This window comes from Bos grunniens, chromosome 9, assembly GCF_055505025.1.
Source record: "Bos grunniens cultivar Pamir isolate PY7600 chromosome 9, Bosgru_T2T1.0, whole genome shotgun sequence".
Lineage (NCBI taxonomy): Eukaryota > Metazoa > Chordata > Mammalia > Artiodactyla > Bovidae > Bos > Bos grunniens.
This window is the reverse complement of record NC_141173.1, coordinates 104933783-104958477: the sequence shown is the minus strand read 5'-3', so window position 1 is coordinate 104958477 and position 24695 is coordinate 104933783. Positions and strand designations below refer to the sequence as shown.

At 46.8% G+C, this 24695-nt stretch overlaps 1 protein-coding gene across 10 annotated transcripts in view; it reads right to left on the bottom strand.

Annotated features, from left to right (window-relative positions):
* FAM120B (family with sequence similarity 120 member B) overlaps positions 1 to 24695 on the bottom strand; it is a 95723-nt gene that overhangs the window by 57289 nt on the left and 13739 nt on the right. For 7 of the 10 annotated variants that reach the window (XM_086318804.1, XM_086318800.1, XM_086318802.1 and 4 more), the window contains exons 2-4: positions 21554 to 22771; positions 15481 to 15661; positions 1788 to 1889 (exon numbers count right to left, since the gene is read on the bottom strand). In XM_086318804.1, the coding sequence (XP_086174930.1) occupies positions 1788 to 1889; positions 15481 to 15661; positions 21554 to 22750 (1480 nt within the window). In that variant the 5' untranslated portion in view covers positions 22751 to 22771. Of the gene's footprint in view, positions 1 to 1787; positions 1890 to 13958; positions 14147 to 15480; positions 15662 to 21553; positions 22772 to 24695 lie in introns of those variants that run through there. The other 3 variants (XR_015133499.1, XM_086318807.1, XM_086318808.1) reach the window with 3 other exon arrangements.

The window sequence follows — 24695 nt, the reverse complement described above, 5'->3', positions numbered from 1 at the left end:
GTCCACTGCTCTTAACATACACGTTGTCAGGGTGCTGGAAAACCATGAGATAGGCACCTGGATGATCCAGCTTCCAAATGAGTCTAAAATAAAAACCATCTGGCATTTTTCCTCATGGATATACAGAAGACTTATATATAAAAATCCTATCATTTTGTATTGTTATTAACATAAATGTGAACAGTCATTCATCTGAATCACCTGCAACACGAGTTCAAGGCCCCACTTCCAGGGTTCTAGAGACGGCAGACGCACGCCCGCCCTCCGAGGGTGGGCGGGGCTCCCGCTCCTTCTGGAAGCACAGGCCCCGTGTGCAGTCCCAGTGTGCAACACGCACACACCTGCAGCTCAGCAGTGCCAAGGAGCACGTGCCCACAAGCCTCAGAAACAGTCTCTCCAACAACTAAGCAAACTTTAGAGTTTATTAAAACCTTATATTGAGGGCCTCTAAAGTTAACTCGTAATATAATAATGAAAGGCCAAATATTCCCATTCTACATTATTTCTGGAACGATACTATAAAATGAAAATTACATATATATATATTAAAACATTTCTGGGAAATGATTTTGGGTATTCTTTGAAAGTACTTCTTGCTGTAAAATGTGTCATTCTTAAATTGTTTTTGTGATAAGTACCTTTAGGTTTGAAATACTAAAATACTAATATTTAGGTTTGAGTATATCACTTATCAACTGAGAGAATTAGGAAATATTCCCTCAACTTCTCTCCTTGTACAATTCCACTTATAAGAAATATGTTTCACAATGTTTCTTATTTGGTAAATTATAGGCTTGAGTGACAGAACACAATAGTGACTTGAAAGAATTTAAAGCATATAAAAATGGAATATAAAAATTTTGGAAAGTATTTGTTTTGTGAAACAATAAGAAAGGCCACTAAAATAAGCCCAAAACTCTGTCCTCTCTTCAAGGGTCTGTATGTAGAACCCTGTCTCCTACAGTCGAACACGCTTGGCTTTCTCCAGATACTAAGAACCCACAGGAGGAATTTACTTCGACTAATTTTTAGGAGAACTCTGTTTTCTCCTCCCCTCCTACTGGCCCTTGAAAAAAACTTACTTTTACAGTTGAACACCTTCCTTCACCTCGTTGAACACCTTCCTTCACCTCCTCTTCCCAATTCATCAAGCCCACTTTCAATCGTGGAAGCAAGACAAGAATCGCCCCAAGCAGAGCAGCAAGAATGCAACCGTGCTAACTCACAGCTGCTTACTAAGGGGGTCCTGGTTTCCTTCTCCCCCTGGCGTGGACCTTGGGCAGCAGGCAGGGGAGTGAGGCAGGGTGGTTCAGAAGACTGGGCCTGGAGAGGTCTGTATAATGCCCTTTCCTCTGTTGTATTAGAACTTCATTAGGGACACCACTCCTGGACCCACGGTAGAAATGAAAATCAGTGTGTGTGCAGTTCTGGAAAAGTATGTTTCCACAGAGATCATTATTGCATCATGTGGTAAACAACTCTGACATTTAATCAAGGCTGTCTGTACCTGGTGGAGAAGGCAATGGCAACCCATTCTAGTTCTCTTGCCTGGAAAATCCCATGGATGGAGGAGCCTGGTGGGCTGCTGTCCATGGGGTCGCTAGGAGTCGGACACGACTGAGCGACTTCACTTTCACTTTTCACTTTCATGTATTGGAGAAGGAAACGGCAGCCCACTCCAGTGCTCTTGCCTGGAGAATCCCAGGGACGGAGGAGCCTGGTCGGCTGCCATCTCTGGGGTCGCACAGAGTCGGACACGACTGAAGCGATTTAGCAGCAGTCTGTACCTGGAATGTTCATCTGCAGCGGCCTGACGAGGTCTGGCTGCCTCAGTGGGTTCCCGGAGTACACAAACCACTCCTTGACAGCGGGGCCGGTGCTGGAACCACCTGAGTAAAGACAGCTGCATCAGTGGACGTGCGTACCAGTCCATCACCACACTGCACGAGAGCCACCTCGGCAGGACCAATTCCACGCCGGTGAGCACAGTGAGTTCTCACATCCAAGGTCACCAAGGGGCCTCGGGCATCCAGCAGTGGATCTCCTACCCTCTGATCGGATGGTCGTCCATCCAGTCCCACCAGAATGATGACCTTGGGTGGTGGGTGGCAGGACAACCTGGATAGGTGATCACTGAGGGCAGAGGTGACCTCTCAGTCACCACCGAGACGGCTCCTGCAGCATCCTGCTTTCCTTCCCCATCACCCTCCTACCGTCCCAGAGAACATTCAGGGAGCAGAAATATGACAGTCCTTTCTGCTCTTAAATTCACTACTTTACGCAACTATTAAGTCTAGTGTTATGTCAGACGAATCAGAAAGCTGGTAGGAATAATCTAGAATAAAGGCACTTCTGTCTGTTGCTAGATTACTAACTGCTACGGAAGCTCAGGTGGCCCAGTCAGCTGCCGTGCCCCACTCAGCCGCAGCTCACCTCGCCCTTTCTCACCTCTGCGTTTGGGCCACGCTCTGCTCTGCCCCCACTCCCCTCCACCACTCCCCCAGCCCACCGCAGATGCCACCTCCTGTGCCCACACTTGGCGAGCCCCCCTTCCCTCCCTCTCAGCTGAGCCTCCCACGCTCCCCAACCACTGCGCCCCACTCAGGCAGCACTCTGGCTGGAGTCCCGGAAAACTGAGCTCCCTAGAGCAAAAACCATTCTCCATAAAACACAAGGCCCAGAGCAAATGCTCATTAACTGCAGGTTTAGGAGCAAGTTCATCTTAGTCTAAATTTCATACACACAGAAAAAATTTTAAAAAAGAAGATCTGAGTATTCTTAATGTTGTTAAAAATAAAACAACCCAATTTCTATGTAATCCTCTTGGCCAAGGTTTTCATTACATTAAAAAATAGCCAACTGAGTGAATGCTGCCCTGCTCATGCCAAGAGACAAACCTTACTAGGTTCTGTACTCCCACTCAACCACTGCTATTAAGGGACCTATCCTGCCAAATGACTCCTTGGGAATCACTAAAACATTCACAAAACCACATTTGACACCGCATGGAAATGACCACCTTTTATCTAAGATTGTTCACAGCACAGAGGTTCAGAGCCAATGTCTCAGAGCTTTAAGTGACACACAAAAGACAGAGAGAGAGGTTCACGGTGGGCACTGGTGCCCTTGTCTAAACACACCCGACAGTCCTCCTAGCTCCCCTCTGTTAGGACCAAGGGAAGCAGTCTTTGGACCAACATTCCAAGAGACACACAGCATCATCTCAGTTCAGTCGATCAGTCGTGTCTGATGCCTTGAGACCTCATGGACTACAGCACCACAGGCCTCCCTGTCCATCACCAACTCCAGAAGCTTGCTCAAACTCATGTCCATTGAGTCTGTGATGCCATCCAACCATCTCATCCTGTGTCGTCCCCTTCTCCTCCTGCCTTCAATCTTTCCCAGCATCAGGGTCTTTTCTAATGAGTCAGTTCTTCACATCAGGTGGCCAAAGTATTGGAGCTTCAGCTTTAGCATCAGTCCTCCCAATGAATATTCAGGACTGATTTCCTTTAGGGTTAACTGGTTTGATCTCCTTGCAGTCCAAGGAACCCTCAAGAATCTTTTCCAACACCACAGTTCAAAAGCATCAATTCTTCAGCGCTCAGCTGCCTTTATGGTCCAACTCTCACATCAATACATGACTACTAGAAAAACCATAGTTTTGACTAGACAGACCTTTGTCAGCTAAGTAATGTCTCTGCTTTTTATTATGCTGTCTAGGTTGGTCATAGCTTTTCTTCCAAGGAGAAAGCATTTTTAATTTCATGGCTGCAGTCAGCATCTGCAGTGATTTTAGAGCAAAAGAAAATAAAGTCTGTCACTGTCTCTATTGTTCCCCCATCTATTTGCGAGAAAGTGATGGGACTGGATGCCATGATCTTTGTTTTTTTGAATGCTGAGTTTTAAGCCAACTTTTTCACTCTCCTCTTTAACTTTCATCAAGAGGCTCTTTAGTTCCTCTTTGCTTTCTGTGACAAGGGTGGTGTCATCTGTATATCTGTGGTTATTGATATTTCTCCCAGCAATTTGATTCCAACTGTGCTTCATCCAGTCCAGCATTTCTCATGATGTACTCTGCATATAAGTTACATAAGCAAGGTGACAATATACAACCATGACGTATTCCTTTTCCAATTTTGAATCAGTCCTTTGTTCCATGCCCAGTTCTAACAGTTGCTTCTTGACCTGAATACAGATTTCTCAGGAGGCAGGTAAAGCGGTATGATATTCCCATCTCTCTAAGAATTTTGCACAGATTGCTATGACCCAAAACAGCTAAAGGTTTTAACATAGTCAATGAAGGAGAGGTAGATGTTTTTCTGGAATTCTCTTGCTTTTTCTATGGTCCAATGGATGCTGGCAATTTGATCCCTGGTTCCTCTGCCATTTCTAAATCCAGCTTGAACATTTGGAAGTTCTTGGTTAACGTAATATTGAAGCCTCGTTTGGAGAATTTTGACCATTACTTTGCTAACATGTGAAATGAGTGCAATTGTGTGGTAGTTTGAACATTCTTTGGCATTGCCTTTCTTTGGGATAAGAATGAAAACTGACCTTTTCCAGTCCTGTGGCCACTGCTGAGTTTTCCAAATTTGCTGGCATATTGACTGCAGCCCTTTCACAGCATCATCTTGTAGGATTTGAAATAGGTCAGTTGGAATTCCATCATCTCCACTACCTTGGTTTGTAGTGATGTTTCCTAAGGCCCACTTGACTTCACACTCCAGGATGTCTGGCTCGAGGTGAGTGACCACACCATCATGGTTATCTGGGTCATGAAGATCCGTTTTTGTATAGTTCTTCTATGTATTCTTGCCTCCTATTCTTAATATCTTCTGCTTCTGTTAGGTCCGTGCCATTTTTGTCCTTTATTGTGCCCATCTTTGCATGAAGTGTTCCCTTGGTATCTCTAATTTTCTGATGAGATCTCTAGTCTTTCCCATTCTATTGTTTTTCTCTATTTCTTTGCATTGACCACTTAGGAAGCCTTTCTTATCTCTCCTTGCTATTCTTTGGAACTCAGCATTCAGATGGATGTATCTTTCCTTTTTCTCCTTTGCCTTTCACTTCTCTTTTCTTAGCTATCCGTAAGGCCTCCACAGACAACCATTTTGCCTTTTTTCATTTTTTCTTCTTGGGGATGGTTTTGATCACCACCTCCTGTACAATGTTACAAACCTCTGTCCATAGTTCTTCAGACACTCTATCTATCAAACCTAATACCTTAAATCTATTTGCTACTTCCTCTGTATAATCATAAGGGATTTAATTTAGGTCATACTTGAATGGTCTAGTGGTTTTCCCTACTTTCTTCAATTAAAGCCTGAATTTTACTATAAGGAGCTCATAATCTGAGCCACAGTCAGTTCCCGTTCTTGTTTTTGCTGACTGTATCGAGCTTCTCCATCTTCGGTTGCAAAGAATATAAACAATCAGATTTCTGTATTGACCATCTTGTGATGTCCATGTGCAGAGTTGTATCCTGTGTTGTTGGAAGAGGGTGTTTGCTCTGACCAGTGCGTTCTCTTGGCAAAACTCTGTTAGCCTTTGCCCTGCTTCATTTTGTACTCCAAGGCCAAACTTGCCTATTACTCCAGGTATCTCTTGACTCCCTACTTTTGCATTCCAGTCCCCTATGATGAAAAGGACATCTCTTTTTTGGTGTTAGTTCTAGAAGGTTTTGTCAGAGAAAGCAATGGCAACCCACTCCAGGACTCTTGCCTGGAAAATCCCATGGATGGAGGAGCCTGGAAGGCTGCAGTCCATGGGGTCACTGAGGGTCGGACACGACTGAGCGACTTCACTTTCACTTTTCACTTTCATGCATTGGAGAAGGAAATGGCAACTCACTCCAGTGTTCTTGCCTGGAGAATCCCAGGGGTGGCGGAGCCTGGTGGACTGCCATCTATGGGGTCACACAGAATTGGACATGACTGAAGTGACTTAGCAGCTAGAAGGTTTTGTAGGTCTTCACAGAACCATTCAACTTTGGCTTCTTTGACATTAGTGGTTGCGGCATAGACTTGGATTACTGTGCTACTGAATGCTTTGCCTTGGAAACGAACAGAGATCATTCTGTCATTTTTGAGACTGCCCCTAAGTACTGTGTTTGGGACTCTTGTTGACTATGAGGGCTATTCCATTTCTTCTAAAGGATTCTTGCCCACAGTAGTAGATATAATGGTCATCTGAATGAAATTCACCCATTCTGGTCCATTTTAGTTCACCAATTCCTAAAATGTTGATGTTCACTCTGGCCATCTCCTGTTTGACCACTTTCAATTTACCTTGATTTATGGACCTAACATTCCAGGTTCCTATGAAGTATTGTTCTCTACAGTTTAGGAGCTGGTACTTCTATCACCAGTCACATCTACAACTGGGCATTGTTTTTGCTTTGGCTCAGCCTCTTCATTCTTTCTGGATCTATTTCTCCACTCTTCCCCAGTTGCATTTTGGGCACCTACTAACCAGGGGAGTTCATCTTTCAGTGTCAAATCTTTTTGCCTTTTCATGGGGTTCTCAAGGCAAGAATACTGAAGTGGTTTGCCATTCCCTTCTCCAGTGGACTACATTTAGTCAGAACTCTCCACTATGACCTGTCCATCTTGGGTGGCCCTACATGGCATGGCTCATAGTTCCACTGAGTTAGGCAAGGCACCTTAGCATTATCTGCCCAGCTACAATCCAGGAGGATGGCACTGCCCATGGAGATGAGTCCAACAGGAGCAGCAGGCCTAAGAGAAAACAGGCTTAAGACCAGCACCAACACCAGGAGCTCCTCTCTCAAAATTTAGACCAGCACATCAACCCAACCCCCTCTTTCCTCATTATGCAGACCAGCACTGATGCCAAATTCCCTCTTTTCTCCATAACTTGGACAACAGAGGGTTTATTTTCTTGGACTCCAAAATCACTGCAGATGGTGACTGTAGCCATTAAAATTAAAAGACACTTGCTCCTTGGAAGGAAAGTTATGACCAACCTAGACAGCATATTAAAAAGCAGAGACATTATTTTGCCAACAAAGGTCTGTCTAGTCAAAGCTATGGTTTTTCCAGTAGTCATGCATGGGTGTGAGAGTTGGACCATAAAGGAAGTTGAGTACGGAAGAACTGATGCTTTGAACCGTGGTGTTGAAAAAGACTCTTGAGAGTCCCTTGGACTGCAAGGAGATCCAACCAGTCCATCCTAAAGGAGATCAGTCCTGAATATTCTTTGGAAGGACTGATGCTGAAGCTGAAGCTCCAATACTCTGGCCACTGATGAGCTGACTTATTAGAAAAGATCTTGATTCTGGGAAAGACTGAAGGCAGGAAGAGAAAGGAATGACAGAGGATGAAATGGTTGGATGGCATCACCAACTTGATGGACATGAGTTTGAGAAAGCTCTGGGAGCTGGTGATGGCCAGGGAGGCCTAGCGTGCTGCAGTCCATGGGGTCGAAAAGAGTCAAATACAACTGAGCGACTGAACTGAACTGGCAGTTAGGTGCATATTAATTCCAAAGTATTTCTTAATTAACAAACTAAGAAAAGCTTTTGCTTTTTAAAATGATTAACTGAACACCTGATGAGTTGCTGCATACACTGTAGCACTTACAGCTATTTACTTACAGAGCCTTGAATAGGAAACTCTTATCTTTCAAATAAAATTAGCTAGCCAGAAGATGAAAGTTCAATTGGAACCACTAACCTTAATTTTCATTCCCTAAACAAAATTTTATCAGAAATGGTGGGGAAGGATACAGGAAAAGAGACACAAATGAGCGTCTTCTCTGAAGTGGAGGCCAGGTGTCTGCAGGCTCTTCTGCATCCTGCCACTCCCCTGGTGAGCAGGAATGTGACAGGGACACTCAGTATGCCTGTTTCCTCCTTCTGCCAGAAGAGGCAGTGCAGAGTGGCCAGAACAGCCTATCAACGTGCAAAGAATAAGTCTTTAGTCTGAATGAGGTCTCTGTCCAAACCGAGACATTCATTTGGAAGCATTTTCTCTGTTAATTCAGATTATCCCTACCACAGACACAGTTACAGCTCCCTGCTTCTTCCAAAAGCCACAGCTAGATGCAAAGTGTTACCTGAAAGCTTCTTAAAATAAATGCATTTTGGCTGGAAAATTAGTCCATTCTCTGGTTGTTGTTGTTCAGTCACTAAGTCAAGTCTGACTCTTGCAACCCCTTGGACTGCAGCACACCAAGCGCCTCTGTCCTTCACTATCTCCAGGAGTTTGCTCAAGTTCATTTCCATTGAGTCGGTGATGCTATCTAACCATCTCACCCTCTGCTGCCGCCTTCTCCTTCTGCCTTCAAATGTTCCCAGCATCAGGGTTCAGTGAGTCGGCTCTTCAGATCAAGTGGCCAAAGTACTGGAGTTTCAGCTTTTGTATCAGTCTTTCCAATGAATATTCAAAGTTGATTTCCTTTAGGACTGACTGGTTTGATCTTGCAGTCCAAGGGACTCTCGAGAGTCCTCTCCAGCACCACAATTCAAAAGCATCAATTCTCTGGCACTCGTCTTTCTTTATGGTCCAGCCCTCACATCCGTACATGACTGCTGGAGAAACCACAGCTTTGACTTGGACCTTTGCCAGCAAAGTGATGTCTCTGCTTTTTAATATGGTGTCTTGGTTGGTCATACCTTTCTTTCCAAGGAGCAAGTGTCTTTTAATTTCATGGCTGCAGTCATTTTCGGGGGGAGCCCCAAAAAAGAAAACCTGTCACTGCTTCCACTTATTCCCCTTCTACTTGCCATGAAGGGATGGGACCAGATGCCATGATCTTAGTTTTCTGAATGTAGAGTTTCAAGCTAGCTTTTTCACTCTCCTCTTTCACCCTCATCAAAAGGCTCTTTAGTTCCTCTTCATTTTCTGCCATTAGAGTGGTATTATCTACATATCTGAGGTGGTTGCTATTTCTTCCAGCAATTTTGATTCCAGCTTATGATTCATCCAGCCCGGTATTTAGCATGAAGTATTCTGCAGAGAAGTTAAACAAGTAGGGAGACGTATACAGCCTTGTCACTTTGTACTCCTTTCCCCATTTTGACCAGTCAGTTGTTCCATGTCCGGTTCTGACTGTGGCTTCTTGACCTGCATACAGGTTTCTCAGGAGGTAGGTCAGGAGGTCTGGCACTCCCTTCTCTTTGAACGATGGATTTTCCAGTTTGTAGTGATCTACACAGTCAAGGGCTTTAGTGTAGTCAATGAAGCAGTTGCTGTTTTTCAGTCACTCAGTCGTTAAATTTTGTGACCTCATGGACTACAGCATGCCAGGGTTCCCTGTCCTCACTATCTCCCAGAGTCCACCGGAGAAGGGAATGGCAAACCACTTCAGCATTCTTACCTTGAGGATCCTATGAACAGTATGAAAAGACAATGAGGCAGAAGTAGATGTTTTTCCAGTCCTCCCTTGCTTTCTCCATGACCCATCAAATATTCGCAATTTGATCTCTGGTTCCTCTGCCTTTTCTAAACCCAGCTTGTACATCTGGAAGTTCTCAGTTCATGTACTGCTGAAGCCTAACTTGAAGGATTTTGAGCATGATACTTGCTAGCATGTGAAATGACTGCAACTGTACAGTAGCTGGAACATTCCTTGGCAATGCCCTTCTTTGGAAATGAAATGAAAATTGAGCTTTTCTAGTCCTGTACCCACTGCTGAGTTTTCTCTGAGGTACCACATATTTTCAAAGATTTAATCTGGTATGTATTTTGAAATAGCAGAAATGTTTGCAATAATCTAGTTTGTCTGAATTAAAATAAAATAATCTTCTTAAACGCCTACATATGAAGAAAAAGAGAAGAGGAGATTGAGTTTGATAATTCCTAAAAGGAAAGCTTGATTTTCTCATTTGAACTTTCGATTTGCTGGTTTCCGAGTTCAAAGAGCAAAGTAAAACTCAAGTGAAAGTTCTTTGCTAGTTTTACTCTCTATTCACACTATAATATTTTATATGGAAAACAAAAAAATAACAACCAAAGTTGTTCTCCTGCTATTTCCAAAGGACAGACACATCATACCATTTATAAAAGCTTCTGTATATAACTAAAAAATGTTCCCCTGGGAGCAAAAATGTGGGTCTGTCTACATGTCCAACCTTTCTCCCGTTAAAAACTCTTGATTATTCCAACACACAAACTCTCAAAAGTGCCCACTCCTCTCACACAATCTGGCAGGTCTGTGAGCACTGGGAGGGGAAGAGAATGAACAGAAGCAATGTCAACTATAACCTCTCAATCACAGGGATTTTCAAGTTTGATAACAACTCTCCAGGCTTTAAAAAGTTTATATTTGTCTTTATGATCCTACATTTTTTATATTGCTGGATTAATCTATAATTATGTGTGGCTTTAGTCCTTAAAAAACAGAAAATTCCCCCAAACTTTCTTTTTTGTATATATCTTTTGGAAAAAAGGATTACTTTTTAGGTCAACCTCTAGGACTCAGAGGAGCTGATGCCCTGCAGGTGCTTTGCAAAGGTGTCCATCACAAGTCTATCAGCCTCCTGCAATTCCCACTGGATTCCTGGAATGTCTGCATGGTGAAAATGAGGGGAAAGTGACAAGGAAAAAGGACAGTTAATATTAACTGTTAAAGAGGGCCACAGGCGTGGGCCATTCTGAGCTGCGAACCAGTGAGATGGGAGGGAGAAAGCAGACAGAGTCTGCCTTCTTGCACCTTTTTGAGTTTCTTTTATTTCTTAAAATGCATCAAGCTTCCCGATGATTTTATCTAACGTTATCACTAGGGAGACTAAAAAACAGACAGTGTTAAAATCAGTGGTAAGAACAGGCATGAAGCCAAGGACAGGCTGAGGACTGAGTAACTTCAGGGTTTCTCCCCTGTTTTGGCCATGACGCCACTGAGCTGTCTAAACACCATATGCTCAACTATATAAATACAGGGAGGAGTGACAGTGACCAAGCACTCCCTAAAGAGGCACCCTCCAACATTCCAGATGAACGGGAGCATCCAACAGATCTGTTATCCAAACCTTGCCCATAATGAGGAACTTTGAGGGATGAAGTCATCAATCTGGTGTCATGCTTTGGCTCAGACCTCCAGTGTCCACAGCTGCACACCTGCAGGAGCTCTGGTGTGGAGAGTCAATGACTGTGGAGCTAAAGGCACCTTTGATTCTAAACCTCACTCCAAACAAGTGCTCCCGCCTGCCCATCAGACAGGGCTTAGAGACAGCTGCTCGTGTAGTGGCATTTGAGGGACCATCGCTCTCCCTCTGTGTCTGAAATTCAACCATCAGAGTAATCCTTTTCCAAGGAATGCCTTGCTAAATGCAAGCACTTCTGAAGAGGTAGTATTTTAAACACATATATCGGTCACTAATTCATGCTGAGACATCTGCCAGGTGCAACAGAATGCCCCTGACCAGGCCCTGCTCAGCCTGGTGGGGAGGCAGCCATGGACAATGCACACGGGCAAGTACAAACCATAATCTGCTGAAGAACGAAGAGCACACGGTGCCCTCAGAGAGGAAATTACTTCTTTTCCAGGGAGGGAGAGGAGACACTGGGTCAGTGGCCCTCTGGGGCACCTCCTTCCTCCCCAACCTCCCCACCCAACCATCCCTCTCCCACATGCAAGATGGTCCCAGTGAGTGATGGGAAATCACTTTTGATGAGGGAAGAAGGGAGGAATCTGGGGAAGTTAGTGTTTAAGGGCCTGAGGGATAAAGAGAACTGATCAGAAGGATGGCTTGGGTTGGGAAATGCATTTTGTATCCATCGACATGGATTTGATTCTTAAAGCAATGCAAGTGAAAGAAAGCGCCTGGGTAAAGAGGGGGCAAACCCACTTCTTCCAGCCCCCACCAGTGAGGCTCAAGGCTTCCAGCAGGAATTCCACTTCTAGGAGAAGTGTCAGTAAGACAAGCGAGGTCTCAACGGAGAGAATGAGACAGGAAGGAGAGAGGGAAACCTCTCAAAGAGCTGAGAACGAAGTGGTGAAATGTTCCCCAAATGCAGGAAAAACAAACCGGAAGGAAGGATGAAGAAACAAAACATCAGTCCAGGAGGTCCAGCATCATCTCTGAGCAGCTCCAGTAATGGACAATAGACATATGGGTGGGAGAAAAATGTACCAGCATGCAGAACCGAACTCTCCAAGGGCAGAGAAAAGCCACAAAAAAGATACAAGCACCATACCAGCACTCACCTCCGTCGGCACCTACAGCAGGAGAGGAGGGTAGGTGTGGCCAAGACAGGGACTGCAGGGCTACAGCCAAGATCCTTCCCGTACTGAGGACCCGAGAAGCCCTGGCACCCTCAAGCGGAGAGTCTACCCAGGGCACCATGCAGATGGCAGCTGAGGCAGTGAGAGCCCAGAAGAGCAAGAGAGGAGAGCAAAGCAGAGCAAAGCAGGGCTCGGAGAGGACAGGCTGTCCCGACAGCAGGGCTATGAGCAGAATCAGAGCCGGCGCCATGCAGAGGAGCACCCCGAGGTCCCGAGGAACAGAGCGTGTTACGCCCAGGGCAAGGCTCAACGAGGCCAGGCAGATGGCCACGAGCCATGTGACCCTGGGGCCGCACGGGGCCACCGTGTGCAGCGGCCACGTCAGACATCGGCACTCGGTGACAGCCCAGGAAGCCCCGGCCTCAGAAACAGGGCCCCTCTATCTCCTGAGGTTCCCCAGACCACCTAACAAGGCTTCAGGCAAACCCTGCAAGGATCAGGTAAATGACCCCTTACAGGACAAAAGGCAAGACCCTTCACAGATCCAAAACCTTCTAGAGTACAGTAAAATACTGCACACGAGAATAAGCAGAAACATGTGGACCCACCAGAAGGAGAAAAGTCAATAAACAGACAGGCCCAGCAATGACAGGGGTGATGGAATTAGTAGATAAGGACTTGAGAACAGGTAGTGCAAACAAGTTTAAGGATTTAAAGGAAAACATGAAGACAGGGAAGAAAGAAATGGAGGATTTTTAAAAATGCTGAAAATACAACATCTGGAATGACAATTTCACTGGATGGGCTAGTAGCAGACTAGACACTACCGAAGAAAGGCTCTGTAAATGTGAAATCAGAGCAACAAGAGGGATCCAAGTTGAAGCACAGAGAGAAGAGGCTTAACAATCGAGCCTTGGTGCCTGAGGGGCACTGTGAGGTGTGAACCAGGCATGTGATAGGGGCCTAGAGTGACAGAGAGACACAGAAGACAGTGTTCAATGAAACGGCGCTCTCAAAGTCAGCAGGGAACAGAAACTCACAGACCCAAGGAGCTCAAGAGCTGCAAGCAGAATACACATGGAGGAAATGACTCCAAAGTTCAGCTTAAACAGGGGCTGAAAACCAGCAATCAGCAGAAAACCCTCAACAGCCAGAGAAACACTCACAACCTGCGGACCCAACAGTCAGAAGGACCACGGTCATCTCAGGAGAAACACAAGCTAGAGACAAGAGAATGACACCCTCAAAGGGCCAGACAAGAAGTATCTAAACTTCTACCTCCAGAAGAATTATATTTCTGCAGTAAAGAGCACCAGAAATGGCACACACGGCAGACATCGACTCACCAATTAACTCCTTTCCAAAACAACCAAAAGCACAGCTCACAGGCCAAATCTGGCTGGCTTGCCTTTATTCAGTCTGAAAGCTAATAATGCTTTTCATACTGCTTTAAATGATTAGAAAATTATTGAAAGAAGAATATTCTGTGACACAGACCAATGACATACAATTCAAACTGTGTGACATGGGAAAACTAGACAAAGCTTCAATGGCACAACATGCCCTTCTGGATTTGTGTCTAGGGCACCTGCCTCAACAAAGCTCATTAGCTGTTACTGACTGTGGAGCCCTCAAAGCCTAAAATGTTTATCACCTGGTCCTTCACAAAAATGTCTGCCAACAGCTTAAAGTAAAAATAAGAATCATGTGTTTACGCTTAAAACATGTGCATGATCTCAAAAGGCTACTACCACCATGTTTCCACTTACGTGACATTCTCAAATGACCAGAGGGTTGAGTTGGAGGACTGACCGCTGTTCACCAGGGGACAGGGACAGAAGGTGGCTATGAAGAGGCAGCAGATGGAGAGCCCCTGTGGCCATGGAACACGCCTGTATCTTGTATGGATAACACATGCACATCTGTATATGGATATCAGCATATCCACGCCTGTATCCTGTATGGAGAATACATCCGTATCTGTATATGGATATCAGCATATCCACGCCTGTATCTTGTATGGACAATACTGCACAGAATTATACACATACACAAACAAATGGGGGTAAAAAATGCTGAGAAGTGAGTAACATCTATAGTCTGCTTCATAGTATTATTGTATTAATGTCAAGTTCCTGGCTTTGATATTATACTTTATTATATACAATGTCATTTTATAAAGGGTACATGAAATCCTATATGCTATTTTTTGCAACTCCCTTGAGTATTTAATTATTTCAAAATAAAATCTTTAAAATATACTGAATAGCAAAAATGAAGGGGGAAATGAAGTACACTGTTGTAAGGTTTTTACAGTATGCCTTACATGGTATAATACTGAAGTCAAATTCCGACAAGTTAAAGACATACATTATAAACCCTAGAGCAACTGCTAAAAAAACAAACACATAAAAACAAGTAAATCTAATAATTCAAGTCCAACAGTAAACCAATATAAAGCAAAATACTAATAATTATTCAACTACTCCAAAAGAAGTCAGAAAAGGGGAAAATAGGGAAAAGAGGACAGAGCAAAGAGCACAATGAAGACATAAACCCGGCCACGCCAGCCAGCGGCACAGCGAGCCCGGCCACACCAGCTGGCACAGCGAGCCCGGCCACGCCAGCTGGCACAGCGAGCCCAGCCACGCCAGCCAGCGGCACAGTGAGCCCGGCCACACCAGCCGGCACAGCGAGCCCGGCCACACCAGCCGGCACAGCGAGCCCGGCCACGCCAGCCAGCGGCACAGCGAGCCCGGCCACGCCAGCCAGCGGCACAGCGAGCCTGGCCACGCCAGCCAGCGGCACAGCGAACGTAAACAGCCCAGACAATCCAGCTAAAAGACAGAGACTGCAAGACTGACATGCTGCTTAAAAGAGAAATGCTCCAACTATTAAGAATAGTTTAAAAGTAAAAGAATAGAAAGAAGACATACCATAATCACACAAAACTGTCTTCTAATAACAGACACACCCTACACTACACTTCTATAGGAGGAAAGAGTTTCCAAATTTTTTAAATTTCTTAAATCCTTCTAAGGAATAAAAATACAACTGCTTTACAACAGAAACAATGCACTTCTCTTTCAATGAACTCTGGTCAACTGCTTGCTAATCAGATAAACAGACATCCCATGCATTTACCCTTAATCCTGTGCAGATGCGAGTGGCATTTTCCATTCCAGACTTTACAGAGAAGCAAATCCTGAGTCCTGAAAGCATGCACTCATTCCATCCGGCCAGTTCTCAGAACCAGCTCCAGGTGCATGGCCCCTGGAGACCACAACTCACCGCCGCCGCCCCCCAGCAGAAGGGAGTAGACGCGCTGCCGCACGGGGCGGTAGACGAAGGCCTGGCTGGGCAGGGCCTGGTCCGTGGCGTCCTCCAAGCTGTTGCTGCACTCCACCTCGCCGCTGCTCATCACGCTGTACACCAGGTAGCTCTCTGCCTGGACATGCTGTGCTCTGGCGACCTGCCCAACAATTAAATGCAACTTGTTTCTCCTTGAAAACAATACCATGACCTTCAGCAGGAAATCCAAGGCCTTCTAGGGCTCAGAGGTAGAGTAAATGTCACTCAAACTCAGGACGTCAAGCTGGCCTCTGTGCTTCCAGCTCCTCCTCCAATTTCCACCCACCAACCAGACTTGGGACTTACCTCTGCCGTCACTCAACATCCTGTCCACCCGACAGGGACAGGGGCTGCCCAGGGGTCCAGCCGCCCCTCTCCAGGCTCTCCAACCCACTCTTCACCCCAGTGACACTGTCTTCCTAGAAACAGAGGCCCAATCACTGCACTCAGGCCGACTACCAGACTCTTCAGCCTGAGTTGAAGAGGCCCTGAAGACCTCCATCTCCTCCTGTGCACCCCTTGTGGACACTCTGGAGCCCAACTTCCATGATAGAAACTGACCTCTTTCAGCCCTTCCCAAAAGCCACTTCTGTCTCTGCCCCGTGAGGTTCCCCCGAACCTCCCTAGAACCTCAGGGTTCTGTCATCTCTCCAGAACCCTGCCATCCTCTGTGAATAAGAACTCACCTCCCCGACGTGAGGGGCTCAACTCGCATTTACCGTCCACTTGTTACCTTGCCTCATCTCTCCTATTAAACCATAAATTCTTTGGGATTAGAAACTGCATCACTCTCATTCACCTGTTCAGTACTGTTTTACTGAGCAGAAACTGCCTGAGGACGTGCTTCCTTCTGCTCTGAATGCAGTGCAGTGTCACCATTGGGAAGTGATGAGATGGATGATGTAAACAGATGCCACGCTCCCACTCAATGAGGAGTTGAGATCAGATGGCCTGTAATAACCAACATACAGGTTTCATGTTTCCACAAAGAACACTCTCACCACTGCAGGATTACTCTTCACAATTTAAAGCCACCCTACCCCTGATGGCATGTAAAATGCACTGTGAAGAGTAATCCTGCAGGTTGTTACAGCGCATTTTACATGCCATCAGTGGTAGGGTGGCTTTAATGTGAAGAGTAATCCTGCAGTGGTGAGAGTGTTCTTTGTGGAAACATGAAATGGTGACTGCAGCCATGAAATTAAAAGATGCTTACTCCTTGGAAGGAAAGTTATGACCAACCTAGACAGCATATTCAAAAGCAGAGACATTACTTTGCCAACAAAGGTCCATCTAGTCAAGGCTATGGTTTTTCCTGTGGTCATGTATGGATGTGAGAGTTGGACCGTGAAGAAGGCTGAATGCCAAAGAATTGATGCTCTTGAACTGTGGTGTTGGAGAAGACTCTTGAGAGTCCCTTGGACTGCAAGGAGATCCAACCAGTCCATTCTGAAGGAGATCAGCCCTGGGATTTCTTTGGAAGGAATGATGCTAAAGCTGAAACTCCAGTACTTTGGCCACCTCATGCAAAGAGTTGACTCATTGGAAAAGACTCTGATGCTGGGAGGGACTGGGGGCAGGAGGAGAAGGGGACGACAGAGGATGAGATGGCTGGATGGCATCACTGACTCAATGGACGTGAGTCTGGGTGAACCCCGGGAGATGGTGATGGACAGGGAGGCCTGACTCAACTGAACTGAACTGACCCCCGATGGCATGTAAAATGCGCTCTGACTACAGCCTGGAGCATCAGAACCTCTGTGCATCAGTGTCCTGCTACTGACGCATGTGACGCGCTCGCTCAGGCCCATTCACTCCAGTGACTTGAGTCTTAATACCTTCAGTGCCTGCTTCCTTCACATGTAGAATAGGTTTAACAAAGGTGCTGTCCTCAGAGAACTATCCATGAGGATTAAATGAGCTAATACAGAGGCTGGCAAATAGTGCATGGCCAACAGGCGGCCACGACTGCTCTCTGGCTGGACATACTCCAGGGTCTATTTCATGGCTAAATGCTTCTTTAAATCGGGATGGCAGACAAGCTAGCAGCTTTAAAGTCAGCAAGGATCCCAAAAGAGTTATTACTTGATGCTCTAACCAATGAAAGATCATTAGAAGTAACATATTTCTCTATAATGCCCCTTTTGATACAGAATCTATCAGAAACAATATGGTTAGATATTTTATGATTCTTTTAAGGTACAATACACTCATTGGAAAAGACTCTGATGCTGGGAAGGATTGGGGACAGAAGGAGAAGGGGACAACAGAGGATGAGATGGCTGGATGGCATCACTGACTCAATGGACATGAGTCTGAGTGAACTCCGGGAGTTGGTGATGGACAGGGAGGCCTGTAATTCATGGGGTCGCAAAGAGTCAGACACAACTGAGCAACTGAACTGAACTGAACTGAACCCTCTAATGTATTTTCCTATACCTTCTTACATTTCTTCCTCTTTTTTTATTTCAAGAGTTAGAATTTTGACAAATTTATCTATAAAGTTATAACAAATTATATATTCATTCTATCAGAAAACCTCCAATTTTGGCAACTGTACAGAGTTGAGATGTAACATTCTTTTCTGGGTGTACACAGGGTTTTCAGAGAAGTTTTCTACAATTATAATATTAATTCATTAACTAGCTCACCACCTCAGCATCTTTTATCTCTGCCCTTACTGCAGATATAGTATTCCACACTTGGAAAAACTTTAACATATTCACCTAATCTGAAAATTCTAAAGCAAGAATTCAGTTTATCCAATTGCTGGAGGAAACAGCAATGGTTGTGTGCATGCACCCAGGCAATTGCTACATTCAGCTACTTGGCACCAAAGGACTTCTAGGGTGACTACATGTCACCAAAATGCACGTTTGAATTCTGGTTATCTATTGTCAGTGCTGGAAGATGATACTGAAAAATACTTTTTAAGGGGAATTTAAGAAACTTCCAAATTATTTTCAAAGCGGCCTCTAAGCTCAAGAAGTCCAAGTGCCACTGACTCAGGACACACTCTGTCCTCCCCCCACCCCCACCGCCCCACAGGCCCAGGAGACTCTGCTGGGCTCCTTCTACCAGACTTCCACAAAAAGCAACCCCATCCCCAGCTTCTGCCTTTTTTGCTTCCAAACTGCCACCAAATTTCTGTCATCTGACCCCCACCAAGCCCATGGGTGACCACAGCTCTGTAGGCCCCCCTATCCTCCCACATGCCAATCCTGACAACCTCCGAGCCCCATCCATGGCCGCTGCGGCATCGGGCAGACCCGCCTTCCTTCTTACCCTTGAACCTGCCTCCCGGGCCCTTGTCAGCTTACTCTTACCTCCCCCTCCTCCCCCTCGGATGCCCTTCACCCCTCAGGGCATCACTGCTTCTACCTCGAGGGTCTCCACTACATGTAGAACACACATTTTAAGCATCAGATGGTCCCCGTGAAGCCTACCTTCTGTTTGGCTCAGGCCAACCCCATCCCACCAGCCTGAGCACAGGAGCTTCACCTGCACAGCAGGATTCTCTTCTGAAACATTGCCTGAGTTGCTTCTTGTACTCAAGTTCCATTTCCCTAATTCCAGCTCATAGACACACCGGTCCATTCCCTGCTGTGTTTCAGAAAACAAGTATCTGATCTCACCACACCCCCGCTTGCTATCCCATGCCTCCTAAAAGAGGCTAAGAACTAAGTCCTTAACTCTCTCAGCACACACATGCTTGCCCTCTGTGGCTGGACCTAACTTTCCTGGACTCCCCTTGGAATAAACGGGGTGAGATGCCAGGCCACCACACCCAGTGGGTATGGGTCAGGCACAGCGAACACAGCCAGGGTGCATGAGGAGGAGCCCAGACTGACAGGTGCGAGGCACACAGACGGAAGTGAGAGCTGGGGACCAGCAGGAACCAGAGCGAAACAGAAGCAAGCAGAGAGGGCCTGGAATGGTGCTGGAGGTGTGGCAGGGGACTTCTCTGAGTCCTGGGCTGGACAAAACGCAGATACCGCCCAACTCTCTAATGAGACTCCGAGCAGGGCGGCTCCCTTTCAGACTCTTCTGTTCCCCCGCTTCCCAACTTCTGACCACAGCGCGTCCCTCTCCCAGTGCCAATGGACTTTCAGACTTCCCCCACCCAGGGAAGGTGGGTGCGATCTTGTGAAGCATGGAAGGCTTGGGCTCAAACTCGGGGTCTACAAGAACTAGCTGTGTGACCACTGCAGACATGTCCTTTAGCCTTTGCACACCCACGGCCTCACGTGAGCGGGAGACCAGGGCGGCCAGCAAGAGCTGTTAGTGGAGACAGTGAGGAACGGCCGAGAACCAGGAACAACTACGCAGAGGCGTGTCACTGAAGAGCCAGCGACGCAACCACACTGAGCATGGAAGCCAAGCGCAGACTGGGCTCCCTGTCCTGCCTCTGCTCACCTTTCTCCTCGGGCTGCGCTGAGGCCCGCCTGTCTCCAAGCTGACACGTTCCACCCACCTCCCACTGCTCGTCGGGACCTCCACGTGCAGGTCCGCCTCCAACCCTCCTCCAATGTCCACTCACATTCTTTTCCCTCTAAAAAGCAGTTAAGAATGTTTCCAGGTAGAATAAATTTCTTAATACTTTTTCACCTATAACTCTCTTGAAACATGTACCATATTCTACCTCTCACTATAATTTCCTACAATAAGAAGCTACCCCCTCTGCTACAAGGCATGTGACAGAGAGAGGGAAGACTCCTTGCAGCTGTGCAGGACGGAGGGGAGAAGTCACTGACAGAGAGCGTAGAGACAGAAGAGGTAGAGGACGCTCCCTGAGACCGCGGCAGGGCAGGACAAGAACCAACACGGCCAGGCCCTCACAGGATCACCTGGTCTGGAAGGAAAGACTGAACCAGAGAGGACATTCCGGAGGCACCTGCGGCAAACATCGGTCTCTCACACAGGGTGGGCGGCCTCTCTGGGTGTGATGGGGAAACCCAGCAGGCACCGACCAGCGGAGGGGCCGGAGGGCCATCCGGGAGAGGGGCAGGCAGGAGGGGCAGGTACGGCTGGAGCAGCAGGCAGCAGCCGGGACAGCGGCCCTCTCTGTGCAGGTCACCGCTTCCCTCCGAAGAGCTAGCAAATGCAAATCAGGGCTTTATTTCTGCGTGCAGCATGACAAAGGGGCTGCAAGGGGCCAAAGTCTGTTTAGGAAGAGTTCTCAGACATCTACAGTCATCCACACAGGGTGGTGAGAGCCCAGGGTGGTAAGAGCCACTGAACAGATCAAAGTAACAAGACTTAAGAGAGACTGTTGATGAAATATGGGAGAGATGTTCCCAGGTTTTTAACTTGGAAAGATGGTGACTCAATGCAAGAACAATGAAAAGCTGTGAGTAAAGTCCTAATTAGCTCTGTGCTTGCTGAGATGCCTCAGGGCATTAGTGTCCACACGCAACTCCTCTGTAACCCAAGGATAACGAGAGGTTTCAATGAGATAATAGCTACACTGCAACTAACCTACACGGAACAGGCAGTTCATGAACAGTGGCCCTCCTTCAAAACTATCAAGGCTCTGTATCATTTTACGGACTACATTCAAATCCCTAGGGTGGCATGCAGGAATATCCACCATCTGGCTGCGTCTGTCCTTCCCAATTATCTTCTCCTTACTTAGCCCTTCACACCCCAGGCCTCAGCTACTTGTCCCAGGGCTCTGCTGAGAGCACAGGTCCCATCTTTGCCTGTTCACAGCAACCTCGGGCCCAGGAAGGCCTGGCTCCAGTTGTAACTACTCCTCTGGGGACTTCTCTCTGTCCTTAACCCACAGTGATGACTCTCTTTCAAATCCCTAGCACTCTGTAACAGCCATGGAACAACACGAGACAGAGCTCACAACGCAGGTTTTCACATGTATTGTGAAGCTCCTAGCTAAACTCAAGGGTTCAGCTCTGTGGCCCCCACTGTGTCTTAACCACTGCAGGCAGTCAATAGATATTCACTGGGTACATTTTCAATCATGACATATTACATTCGGGTGGGCATGTCCACCTACCTTTAAGATTTCAGGATCCAAAACCACAGTTACTTGATGCTTGGCTTCAGGCCCCACATTTACAGGGTCTTCTTGTTTAACTTCAGTGTTTGTACACATGGGTGCTTCTAGGTTAAATTCAGGGTCTGTACCCACAGGTAATTTCTGCTTGGATTCAGAGTCCATACACATGGGAAACTCTTGCTTAGATTCAGGATCTGAACTCATGGATAGTACCTGCTTGTCCAAAGTTACTACATCTTCAGGTTTTTGGATAAACCATGGAGATTTCTGTCCTGGCAAAAGATACGACGCTACTCCTTTATAAAAAAGAGCTTTGTTTGGTCCCAAAGGTAGCATCTCTTCCAGCTTTTTCTCACCTTGATGCAACCGAAGAACTTTAGATATGTGGTCTGCTACAGCTAAGATAACGTTACCTTTTCTGTCACAGCTCTCTCTCACAGAGGCATAGGAAGTCAAGCATTTGTACCGAAAGCTCTCGAACATGCCTTCTGGGATGACGTCATTGCCAAGCAGGCAGGCCAGCAGAGGCAGGTCGGCCAGGTGGAGCCCGAGGCTCTGACAGAGCTTCTCCCGGCAGAGCATGACGGTGTCCAGACTGTCCAGGGAGAGCTCGCTGATGGAAAAATAGGGACAGGTGTCATAGATTAAGTAGTCAGTGTCTTCTCCAAGAATCCCAAGACAGTTGTTCTGGAAGCCATAGGAGGCCACCTCATAGTCGGCCTCCTGTAACGAGCACAGAGTTTCCTGACCCAGGGCCTTCAAAGCAAACCGCGTAAATATGGCCAGCCCCGAGGGGGTGAAGAACATGTTCCTGCCCGGCTGCTCCCTGCGGGACTTGATGTAGTGGAAGATCTTGGCTATCTCCCTGTTATTCTTGAGTCTGCGCTTCACCCACTCGCCTCTCTTGGACTGCTCCACCATGCCGTCGAAGAAGAAGATCAGCTTGATGCCGACAGCGGTGAAAGTCCTCACGAATTCTCGCAAAGAAGAGTAGTATTCCCGCCACTGTCCGCCGCAGACCCAGGACTCCGGTGTGTACCAGTACCTGAGGCAGCACATGGCGTCGACCACAATGGTGGGCGTCCCTCCGGGGTGCTGGCTCCGGTGGCGCTCTGCCAGCTCCTTGAAGTTTACTACCGTACATACATGTGGGCAGCTACTTGCCACAAACCCATGCAAACCTCTCACACCCATAATGGAACTCCTGGGAAGGATCTAAAAAGGAAAAGAAATGAGTAAATATGGTGTCACCATCAGACACATGGCGCCTCTCCAAGCAAACAGTCCAAGTTTCACATTCCCTCTGTCCCCATCATAACAAAGGGCATGCCATGCCCTCAGGAGCCCGAGTGCCCTTCTCGCACACACCCACGGGGCTGGGCCCGAGTGAGGTGCTGAGTCGGGCTTTGACCAGGACAGTGCAGGGCAGGGCTCTCTCAAGATTTTCACTATGACTGTTATTCAAGAGATCTCTCAACAAAGTTTGACAACAGGTTAATAGTTTCAAAGAAGTAATGCTTCCCATCTAGGAGTGCAAATAGAAGTTAATTTTGAAAACTTAAAATGTAAAACTGATACATTCAACACTGATGTTTCTCAAAATAATTTTGCTGAGTGAAAGAAGCTGGACCAAGGCATGCATGCCGCTGTCAACGCCTAGCCGCCTGAGCTGCTGCAGGGCCCAGAGCCCTGGGGTCGTCTGTGGTGGGGCAGGAGGGGGTGCTGACGCTGCAGAGGCAAAGTGACAGACATGTTCACTACCTTGGCTGTGGGGCAATTTCACAGGTGAACACAGGCTCGAAGATTCCCGCACATCAATATATCTCAATAAAGGTGTTAAAAAGACTATGTGAAAATTCTCTAGGCCAAGTATCCTCAACATTTGAGATGATCACTGATTGACTTTAGATGAAAAACCATCTGTTCTAAAACGTAAAAATACACAAAATAGTTCGAAGAGTTAGAATTCACAATCTGGAAAAAAAAATATTTAAGCACAGTCCTTTATATGAGTATGATGTCCCTGCACATCGTAAAAGACACCCATCTGTGGTCAGACATCTTTTATCTCAACAGCCTATTCTTCTCATCAAGGCTTCATGTCCTCTGATAAAACAAAACAAAAGAATCCTTATCATGCAAACAACAGCAGAGAGGAAATGGCCCTCTCTCAGGCCAGGGGCTGAGGGCAGCCACCCCAGCTGCCCCCACAGAGCAGAACCAGCTCCTGCCCACCGCCTGCCAGACAGCACTGGGCACTCAAAACACACGTCTCCACTCTTCAAAACCACCCTGGTAGATAAAAATTATAAGCCCTATTTCACAAATGAAGGAATGATAAGCAAATTACTAGGCTGGGAAAAGGCCCCCTTGTGGATTCCCTTCTAAGAATGTACACCTGTTAACGGACAGTGGCCTCTAACAGAATTTAAAACTATCTACTTAATTGCTACTAATAATAAACATAGGGCTTCCCTGGTGCCTCAGACAGTAAAGAATCCACCTGCAATATAGAAGACATGGGTTCAAGCCTCGGGTTGGGAAGATCCTCTGGAGAGGGGAATGGCTAACCACTCCAGTATTCTTGCCTTGCCTGGAGAAATCCATGGACAGAGCAGCATGGTGGGCTACAGTCCACAGCGTCGCAAAGAGTCGGCCATGACTGAACTTTTCACTGGTGGCTCAGCAGTAAAGAATCTGCCTGCCAATGCAGGAGACATGGGTTCGATCCCTGGATCAGGAAGACACCCTAGAGATGGAAATGGCAACCCACTCCAGTATTCTTGTCTGGAGAATACCATGGACAGAGGAGACTGGCAGACTATAGTCCACGGGGTCACAAAGAGTCGGACACGACTTAGTGACTACAAAACCATAATAAAGAATACCTAAAAGCCGAGTGGACACAAACAGCACACTGGAGCTGAGACTGAGTGAGGCCGTCCCAGAAGCTCAGACATGATGGGCCCACACGCCCAAGCACTGCAGCCTCCTGGGGCACTGGACTGGCCTGGGCAGCTATGCATGTTTCTGATGCAGAAGACGGACTTCACAGAGCAACCCCCTCAACCACAAGGTCACTCCCAGGCAGGCCGCTGGGCCTGGCGGGAAGGCGGTATGTTTCAGAACACAAAGAAGG